Source organism: Athene cunicularia, assembly GCF_003259725.1.
Source record: "Athene cunicularia isolate RWA chromosome 1 unlocalized genomic scaffold, athCun1 chr1_part1, whole genome shotgun sequence".
Taxonomy (NCBI): domain Eukaryota; kingdom Metazoa; phylum Chordata; class Aves; order Strigiformes; family Strigidae; genus Athene; species Athene cunicularia.
The window spans coordinates 31342145-31353106 of record NW_020799091.1 but is presented as its reverse complement, the minus strand read 5'-3'; the positions used below and the strand labels follow the sequence as shown (position 1 = coordinate 31353106).

Sequence of the window (10962 nt, the reverse complement as noted above, 5' to 3'; positions counted from 1 at the left end):
ATTGGATGCATCACAACTACCCAACACTGAAGATGAGAAATCTGAAGGTGTACATTCTTAACCTCGCTGCTTGTCTGAAAAACCAAATGAAATCTGTTCAGCTAAACAAAGGTCCATGCTGGTATTTTCCCTACTGATATTTTAAATTATTTTAATCTTAGCTAATATTGCAAGCTCTTTTTTGATACCTAATTAATTTAACCAAGTTATTTGCAATTATTAGTTTTAGGTATAAGAAAGTTAAGTGCCAGGAGACTCTTGTTGGATTGATAAAAATTCAAAAACATCAGAAGAAAAACTTGTACACACAATATGGTAGAAGCCATATTTATTGATAAAAATTAATATATCTGCTATAAAATTTGTAACAGTAATGCAACTGAATATTTATTTTGATGCATAAACCTGAATGTTACATACCAAATACAATACAGTAACACTGTTTTCCTCCTTATTTACATGTTTATGAAAATTGATATGCAATCCATGTTAAAAGAACTAGTAATGGAGAATAGTTACATTAGAAAAATAATATTCTTGATAAAGCATTCTTGAGGACTCCAATCACATTTTCAGGCCTCTTTGAATAAGGCAAAAATCCCTGGTACAGCATATAACTTAATTTACAAAATACAATAACTTCAGACACATCTTCAAGTTTTCTTTTGGTATGCTCTTCCTCACTGTAAAATCAATCTTCTTACTAAACAGAAAAAACTTTCAATAACGAAACTTAATGAGTTCCACTACATATTACATATATATCGCTGTAACTTAGCGACCATAACCGGGCAATCTTTCTCCTTAACTATTTGCTCAATGAGCTTTTCTTAGATGTAGGACATGTAGTATTTTGAAATCATTATGACTGTGGTATCTTTCTTCAGTTTTCATAGGAAACAGATCCATCACATTTTGAAACTTTTTAAAAAAATTTTATTTTATTTTAGGAACTGGTGCACAACTACATTTCCACTCACAAGAGAACGTCACAAATGTAACTAAAATTAGGCTTGGATAACTTTGAAAACATACTACTATGTGCCCAAACCCAAATTTCTTACTTTAATACTTTATAACCCTGCCATGCTCTAGGAATTCTTCTTCTGCATAGCTTCATTACTAGTCACAGTCAGATAGTTTTAATTCCTTCAAAGGCACAAAACTTCCACCTCTTTTCCAGTGTTGCTCCTACACCAGTGAATTCTTGTTTAAACATGCGTGGCAGCCTCATCAAAAGCATTTCTATCTCATTTGCAGAGATCTGAGAAAGAAATAAAGGTAAAATTAAGGTGAGAAAGCTGCCCTGTAGATTGGAAAGAGGAAATATGGAGAACAGAAATAAGGTCAGGGAAGGGTGGGTGGGTGGAAGAAATCCAGGCCAGACAAAAACAACAACCTGTTATTATTTGTTTTTTACCCTTAGCCTGACATGAATTTCCAGACTCCAAAACACATGCAGATTCCTTGTAGGAATGATTCTGCTATTTTAAGTGTCATCCCACTGTAAAAGAATGACAACTGTTATGTTGGGGCTGCTGACACACAGTGTGGTATGAAGTCTATCTAAGAACTACAGTTGAGGGTATACTTGTGAGGAGGAGGAAGCAAATGGGATCTTATTCTTCCTTCTCATCCCATGAACTCTTGAATTCTCCTCCCAGCTCCATCAGTTTTTCTCTTGCAAAAAACTAACACAGGGAGATCACTTCTGTTACTTAGGACTATGGAGCTATGGCTACTGAGCCAGTTTGGCCCAGTTCAGCAGCCCCAGATAACTAAGCAGAAGTTCCTGACTTGGCATTGCTCAGGATGTTTTTATGGTTTTGAAACCTTAAAGACTGGTCACCTTCCTAATGGAAAAGATGCACTCATTGCAGAAAACACTTTCACAAAGGCAACTTTTGTGGTATAATCAGTAGGGACGTCAAGAAATGAAACAGTCATGGAAAACGAACCATTTTATCCTACTGCTACTTCTTCTAAAGTGGTGGTCATGAAAGGAACAGTAATCTATGGGTGCTGCCTGTTATCCACAGGTATCCCCACGGTTTGATCGGCTTCTCTGGCAATGATTATATTTCTTCTTATTCATATTAGTAGGAAACTTCCATGGTGAAAAATTTCCTTTTTAAAACAGTATATAAACATAAAATATGCTAATTATACCTCATGCCACCCAAGAGAGATGAGAAGATATCTATCACCTTGTATTTTCCTGAAGACATTAGTGCAGCAAGATTAAATGATTTGTTAAAGATGCTGCCAAAAATCAGTGTTGGAGGCAGTCTCAAGTCCCAGAGTAATCAGGTCCATCTTTTATGTACTCTCATGGCAGTAACAGATACCTGGTTACCTTTGGGTAATGTATCTGAGCTCTATACTGAGCCCTCAGCACGCATGGGTATGCTGACCTTATCATTCCTGTTCAGGTGAGGAATGACAGGCTAACCATGGAAAGTAATTGAAATTCATCTCTGAGATTGCATCTCTGTATCGCGCTATTAAAAAGTAATTTGTTGCTACAAGCAGTTACTTCCAAAATAAACCAGCGAGGTCAAATTTTGTGGCTCATGTTTATTATGCAGCAGGTAGGTCCAGTGGTAGCTGCAGGGTCTGGTACACTGACACCTTGGAGAGATGGAGACAATGTTCCTTCCATGAAGGCTGTGTTTGCACGTTAAGGGTTTGATCTTGGCAGCCAACACTTCTCTGTTTCTACTCCACTCATGTGAGTAGAAATTCAAGGATAAATCCTACAAACATGAATAAGAAGGGACTGCAGCAGTGAAAGGGGAGAAAGTTGAAGAGCTCAGTGGGTGGCAACTATGGGCAGCAGGGCTGGAGCACAAGGAGCCAGTGTTTTAAGTGGTTACTGTTGTCACTCAAGAGATACAGAGCTGGAGAGATCAGCCAGGGGGAAAAGCAGTTGATACTTAGACAAACGTAAAGTGTTAAGGAAGGTCTTGAAAGATGACTGAGGAGATTGGGCAGACTGGGTGCTGCAGGAACTGGGGACAAGATGGTGTATATGTGGCAGAGGCAGGGAACAGAAAGGCGGAAGAGGAATGGTTGCAGGTGTGAAGCTCTGGATGCATCAGATCTTGATAAACTCACGTGTTTTTTGGGGGGGTTTTTTGCTTTTTTTTTTTGTTTTGTTTTGTTTTGTTTTGTTTTGTTTTTGGTTTTTTAATTGAAATTCACCAGTTTCTCACCTCTTTCTACCATTCTTATGCCTTATTCCCTTTTCATTGTGGGTAGCAGTGGACAGTAAAGCACTAGCAAATCTAAGTTGCCATGGCCTGAAGATAGTGCCTAAGAACTTTATAATCCTTCTTCACTCATCCATGCAACCTGTCTTATTTCCAGTTGGCTTCTAGCTGAGGATCTCCCCTTCTTTTAGCTATACACCTTTTCATAGAAACAGAGGAAGGATCCTCCAGAGTCATGAAACAGACCATCAAAGAAGCTCACCAAAGCATCTGGAAGGTGATCTCGGCTATGGGTGGCATGCCTGGAGGGAGTTATTACCAGGATCAAAGGAGTTGTGTCTTACAATGACCACACAAGGAGTGCCACTCACATTCTGAGTTCAGGTGCACACCGCAGCTACATCCTATCTCCGTGTTGCAAGAAAATCTGGGCAAGAACCATCATCATCACATCCAGAGGAAGTTTTGGCAGACATGGATCAGAGCTGTAGCTAACTACAGGGTGACTCCTGCATCTGACAAATATCTCATGCAACCTAGCATCCTGCAGAGTCATTGCTTAGCACTTAGAGTAGCATTCACCTGATCAAAGGTGGTTACTTCACAGCTGAGCTTCTCACCCCTAACTTGCTTAATATTCAGTAGAGGGGAATAGGCCCTTTGTGGGCTTGATTCATCTCATTTTACAGTAGATATTTAAAAGTAAGTAAAAAAATCTTACCCTACAGGTTTGTATTGACTATGGACTGTATGGCCTAACTCATTAAAAACACTTTGCACACTATAGTGCGTTGGCCTCACGTTTGTGTTGGCCACACCTTCTCTGAATTTAGCAGTAGGGTCAGGCAATTCTTTCATGAGGCCCTCCCCACTTCCATGTGGAGTCAAAGAGTATGCTGCATGGTCCATTCATGTGTTCATGAAAGTTCATGTTCAGTGTGATCCATGACTAATATACTTTTTGAAGAATAAGGCATCATCTCTTAAAGCTCTGCACAGTTTGATGGCCATGGCTACACCTGCCTCTTGTTCTGCTTTCTTTCTCTTCAGCTGTATTTCAGTATCATGTATTATAAAATCAGCTGCTAGTCTTTGCCATTTAAAGCTCTGCTCTTTTTTGCCACAAAGAATAGCTAAGCAGTGGGAGGCAAAGACCTCAACACAAGCACGTGCACTGTAATTTGCGAAATGAATAAAGACTGCAAACCCCCAAGCCCCATATCACATTATCTTTCTAATGGAAACGCATGAAGAGTTTAACCTGCAGTAAAGAATAATACAATATTTCTATAGAGAAAACAGATTTTGATTAAATTTTTTTACCCTAGAGTCCAACTGCTGCATATAAGACCAAAGATATTCTATATTGGCTCCAAAAGGGTGGACGTGAAGAAATGTGGATATGATACCTGTATTAAAAACAAATGCACACAAAGTATTGAAATTACCTCAGACAATATATCATTAAAATGAGCAAAATAATTCTGAATAGTCTGTTCTTGCAGTTTTTTTCAGTATGAATTATGATTCTTATTTTTCTTACACAACCCAATAAACATAACAAAATGGCACTTTTTTAATACAGTCATAATAACATGGTAAACACAATAGCTCATCTTCAGGAATGACAGCAGTTAGCAAGTAAGTGACCAAGATAATATACTGATGAATAAAGGAATTTCTAAACAAAGACTTGCTGGAAGCATTTCAACTACCAATTTTATGCTTGATTTACCAATATAAAATTGTGGATATTGTAATGGTAAAATTATTGCTTTTTTCCCCTTCACTGGATGCTCTGTTGTGAAAACGTTTCATATAATTGTGTCAGAAACCTCACTCCCTCAAATTTTTCTAGTAATTACGCTGATGCTGGTTATGAAAAGTGTTTAATCCATATTACCTCTAACTGCTGCTGAAGAACACAAATTCTTTATGACTTATTTACTTATTTACTTTCTCTTAAAAAGACAGCCAGTTCTGTCTTATCTTCATTGTTATTTACAGGATTGTTATAAAAGGTATGGGAATAAAAGTGGTTTTGGAGGAGTCAGGATCTAAGTCTAGAGATTTTTACTGCAGTGAAAATCAAGTGACAGCATAATAATGATGACCAGAGAAAACAAGATTTGGTGAATCAGAATTGCTATTAAAAGCGCTATCCAATTTCTCCTCTTCTAAACAAACAGTGAAAATACAAAATGGCATGTGTGTTACTTACTGTTTGGGGAGAGTTGAACTGCAAGAATCAGAGCAAATATTTTCAACTCTGTTTGGAAGGGTTTCTTAGCTGAACCACCCTAGGGGAAGTTCCTTATGTTTAAAGCATAAACACCAGGATTAAAAATGCTTACAAATGACAAAAATGGGTCACTATATCTTGTGTACTGCAGGCCATACTGCTTTCTTGATGCTGAATGAATTAGGATAATCTTGGATTTCATTTTTTTCCCAAATACTAGCCATGGTTGAAAATGATAAGTAAAATTTAACTCATTTTATACTGGCTTTGCGAAGAACACCTTTTTTTCTCTCTCATTTTCCCAATACCATTTACAAACTTCCGACCCTGCAAAGGGAGGGACGTATACTTAATTTTATACCATGGCAAGTCCTAGCAGCAGTTGTCTGCTTCGTGCTGTGCATGACCACAAGCACACACGCAAAAGCTCTTGAAGCAAAAGCCAGTACCATCACACTTGGATGGGTTGACTGGAAATCCAATTTGTATTCAAATCACATTTTACCAGTGGCATTGTGTTTGTTATGTGTGTTCCCAAGGTTTTTCAATTCAGCATGTTCAAAGCTAGCTCTTTCATATAATGTAAATAAAAAGTAATTTGAAAATATTTTTGAAAATTTTTTGATTGACTGGAGTTCCATGATAACTTTTTAAACTTGTTTGCTTTTTTTCTTTTATGCTCTTTTCCTCTAAGAGAATATTGAATTTTCTAAAATATAGACCAACCTAGTGAACGGATGGAGGCAAGGCCTGTTTTTTCCTTGCCACACCTGAACATGCCTTGAAGGACGAGATGACATGAAATCCTTCTTGAGCAACCTTTTGCCTTTGAACTGTAACAATGAGCCAGTTGTGGGGGTATTGATATGAACAGTAATATCTGGACTGAGATTACCGTTTATCTGAGCGTGCCACTGGACAGCTGGTGGATGGGACCCACTTTGGGACACTGCCACTACTTGTTACAGTCAAATAATGAGTCACCTAGAAAAAAAGTTCTTTATTCTGTTCTTAAAATCCCATCCTTGCTACCCTTCTCACCAAAATTATCTTTGAACAGATCAAATACTGTCCATTGCAATTAAAAGTTCCAAATTTTATTTTAACAAGTAAAATTAAATCAATTCATACATTTGTGTACATCCCACTGTTCTACATCTCACCAGTCACAGGAAGTTTGTGTACTAAACCATTTAAATATTTAAATACATTCTTCACTTTTAAATGACCTTTTTGGTTTGAACTGTCTGAATCCGTGCCCCAAGAATAAACCAGCAACTTTCCTGGTGTTTAGCAGATGCAAATGAGTCACATTTAAACAAATTAAGGTAGTTTGGGAACTATTACCTACTAGGATACCACTGACTTTGTGAAAGGACCAGACCAAATAAATGAAAACTGGTCTTTCAGATCATCATAGTACACAGGGTCCACTTTGGACTGTGGGCCTTTAGGCTCCAAGGAAGCCTGCCCCACTGAAACCATGTGCAAAGCATGCACGGATATATATGGGGCATGTTCCCTCTGAGGGTAGCATGGGTACAACCACAATTCCTGTGTGGCCAAATGCTAGGTACCAGTTAGCTGGCCCACTGCCTATAAGCTTTAGCTTTTAGGCACTCTTTATTTTAAAGATTTTTTTTTTCTAGTTAAAGGATATGACAGTCCTTGTGGTATTCTTTATAAATATTCATGTTGCTAATTCCCTCACCTAATGTCAAAAGCATAAATCTGACTTGCTTAATACATTCAGTATACATAATTTTTTCTTGGTAGTTTGCTAACATTATTTCCATCCCCTTCTCCTTCACCATTTTGTCTAATAATCAGACAACAAGTTATACAATTCTAGCCTGCTAAATATTGATGTAAATAAAGTCCTCATTTATTCATGCTGCAAGTCTAAATGCAGATCCTGCAATTTTATTCATACCTGAAATCCTTTCATTAAACTCTGAAGAATTTTTCAGAAAGGAGTTTTTCCCTTGTATTTTAGGATTTCTCTTGGTAAAATCCGCTATGAATACAGATGAAAAATAAAACCAAACCTTTTATTTTTTTTAAACTTTTACTAGCACAAAGGTGCATGCAAACACATATGCAAAACACAAACTTGCTAAAATGCATTTTGTTCTCAAAATTCTTATTTTGAGATATCTTACCTATTAATAGTGCCTCTTTCTCTGATTTTAGACCTGGGCTTCTTTTCTCTGAATTTTTTTCTCTGTCTTGGTTGACCAATGCTACCGTCAATACATTGATTTCCTACAGAGTTTTTTAAAAAAAAAGACATGGTCATGCAGATTTCATTTACTTCAATTAAACCTGTCTGCTTCCTTTCAACTCTACAGAAAAGATCGTTACTTTAATTCACATCTAAAGACAAGACAACTATAAATAATTGATTTGTTTGCAGAATATTAAGACACTTTTTAAAGTACCTTTACAGCAAGAGCTGCCAAGAAGACAAATTTTGTTTGTGGAGTAATAACTTTGTTGCTAGTGCTTCTTCATTATAACAGCTTGAAAGATATGCCCTAAAGTGTGAGGATGGTCAGAAAACTCACATTTTCTAGCTATTAAAGCTGTAAACAAAGACCACCTCTAGGGAATGTGAATGGAAACACTCAGCTACAGCTGTAAGAGTAAATTCAACAGTTACTAGCAATGTTTCTAGTTATCAGACCACCATCATCTACCCTGTTATACTCTTTGACCAGTGCTTGGCACCGTGTTCGCCCATGTCTGAAACAATTCTCAGGCATGTTTTGGGGGTCAGCATATTTCAGAGACCATTCCCAACAGGTGTTTGGCATAAAACTACATTCTTTGGAGGACTGAAAGAGAGTCAGTCTTAAGGGTAAACAAGTCAAGGCTCCTGCTTTGAGCTCCTTTTTCTGCAACCAGGTGGCCTGAACCATCCAAATCTCAGCAAAGCTATCATGCTAGATGCTCCATCAGAAGTACCCAGGCAGTTGTGTGACACAGATTGCTTTTCTCCTGGGTATATGTGAAGTAAACAAATTATCTCTATTTCAGAGGCATGTAAGTGGCCTCAAAGTGCATTGCACAATATTCGAGCATATACATGGACCGTTTCCATGGAGCAACTGATATGCAGTAACTCGTTCCTTAGTGAAGCAGTGACTCACGCTGCTGCATCTGCTCTGTGAAATGCTCAGCAGTTCCATGCAAAACCTTGGAGGCAGGCAGCATGGGGATGGAGATACAGTGGTGTGAGGTGGGACTGCTCTTGCTCTGGTTGGGGGACTCAAGGTAAGCAGCTGGAGGTTGCATGAGACCTGGCAGCCTTAAATGCAAGCAAATTTGCATTCTTCAGCATAAGGATGTGGCCCATCAAGAGTATGCACTCAGGGTGGCACCTTGCTCCAAAATTCTTGGCAAGCGTTTTGTGCAATAGAAGAGAGACACTGGGCAATAAAAGAGAGACACTGGGCTTGGGTTGCTCTAGGACATTTCTGCAAGTGTGAATAATCCATGCTGAAAAAAGGGAAAAACTCCAAAATATGTCAAATGTGCCTCTTTATAGATGACTAAAGGCTTCACAATCTGTGAGACTGGTATAAAGAGTCAGGCACTTCCCCATTCTCAATTTAAAAAACCAGAACAAAACAAAACACCACCACCTTCCCCCCTTCCCCTTCCACCCCCACCCCATGCCCAGTGATGTACTCTGTGCTCTTTATAGTGGATCCAATGAGCAGCTGCCTGATACGCAGTGCCTGATGGCTCAGATGCATCATGGGTTCAAATGTTCCCTTGCGTTGTTAAGAGGAACGAGTTTCCATGTGTCAGCTAAGAAACTGTATGTGCATTTGAGTGATACACACATATATACATCCCTTGCCTCCAGCAACGATGGGCTCTGACAGACCTTAGCCCACGGTGAAGGAGGAGTGAGATTCATTGAGACACCTGTGGTTTGCTGCAGTTGTAGTGGCCAACTGAGGCATGTCTCCTAGCCAGAGATCTATGTGTAGTTGTGTACATGTAAGCTAGTCAGCCTTTGTTGCCTTTTTAGTCAGCAGAAATAACTTTTTAGTCATGTGTTTTAGTTACTTTAGGTTGAAATAAATTGGACTTTGGTGGTGCCTACTTTATATTCCTCATTGGCTGCAAAGGGAAAAATATACCAAAGATTTAGACACCTACAGGTAGGAGGGAGTCCGCAGTTCAAGAGCTGCAGTGATCCCTTCTTAAAATAATGGTGTGCCAGAGCGCTCTGGCAGCTACACCACCTTGATGCTAACATTCCTGTAGTATTGTAATGCACAGGTCATATTATAACAGCAGGAGTATGCTATAAATTGTCCATTAACTGTTGATTCACCTCCTGATAGAGCCAAAGGCTAATGCAAATACTCATGTACTGCTGGCCATGGCATCCAAGAACAGTGAAAGAAAACCCAGGCAAGAAACAGAAATATGAGAAGTGTTCACATGAATTTCTCCATAAGGGCAGTAATGACAAGGGGGTTACAGATCAGAAGAACAGAGCTGAATGACAGATTTCATGATACTGTAGCAGAAGAGCAGAGCAGCATATGCCACCAGAGCTTGTATAGGTTAAGATGTAACTTTGGACTCCATCTGAGATAGAAAAGCAGTCTAAAAATAACAATTCCTGAGAGGGGAAGGAGGGAGCGGAGAGATGTGTATTTGATATACCAGGGCCCAAACACAATGCACTAGCAGTTTCAGATGGGATTAGAAGTTTTGTCAAATAGTGATGCAGAGAAAGAAACTATATTCCCATTGGGAGCAACGAACAGGTGGATTCTCATTTAATGCCTAGATTTGAGCCTGTGCAGAACATTTTGTATGATCTATAGGACAGTGTAAATGGATGCTAAAGGAAGTCACATCAAGTCTTCTTTAACTTTGTACTGATACAGAGGGTAAAAGAGTAAAAAACTGGTTAGGGGGGAGCCTGAGAAAACTAAGACTGACAAAGATAGCTACTCAGCAAACCACTTGGTTTTAGAAGAAGGTTGCAGGTTCTTGGAGGCTTGAGAGGAGAGGTTTCTGCCATCTAAAACTACCTGCCTCACAGAAGATGATAAATTAGGCAACTCTGATGTATTCGGCTGCCAAAATAAGATTTTGCATGCCATAAGAAAATCCAGGGTGTGCATGGTCACATTAAGGATTCAGTACCAATTCTGCTAGGAATTAATAGTGATTTAAGAGAAATGGGCATAATTGTGTCTAAAAATGAGTGTGAAATTCACCCAGAAACCAGGCTAATTAAAATGTAAGTGAAAACCTTAAGTATCTGACTACACACTAGAGGTACAAATTTGGTACCTAAGAAGCCTCTACAACAAATCCTCACACAGTTAATTTGCACATTTTTAGAGGCACTACTTATTCCAACCCACAGAAACAAGACTTTTAAGAGTACAAAGGTGAATGAGGCAGTAACTAATTGGAAACAGTTATGTCACCTCTCTGACAAAAAGCTACTGATCACCAGATGCCAGAGGA

General features: G+C 38.7%; 1 protein-coding gene across 9 annotated transcripts in view; it reads right to left on the bottom strand.

Annotated features, from left to right (window-relative positions):
• Nucleotides 1–311: 311 nt before the first annotated feature.
• The window catches only part of ENOX1 (ecto-NOX disulfide-thiol exchanger 1), a 381250-nt gene continuing 370599 nt past the window's right edge, over nucleotides 312–10962 (bottom strand). For all 9 annotated transcript variants that reach the window (XM_026853212.1, XM_026853203.1, XM_026853269.1 and 6 more), the window contains 3 exons: nucleotides 7617–7719; nucleotides 4536–4621; nucleotides 312–1264 (listed from right to left, as the gene is read on the bottom strand). In XM_026853212.1, the coding sequence (XP_026709013.1) occupies nucleotides 1133–1264; nucleotides 4536–4621; nucleotides 7617–7719 (321 nt within the window). In that variant the 3' untranslated portion in view covers nucleotides 312–1132. The remainder of the gene's footprint in view (nucleotides 1265–4535; nucleotides 4622–7616; nucleotides 7720–10962) is intronic.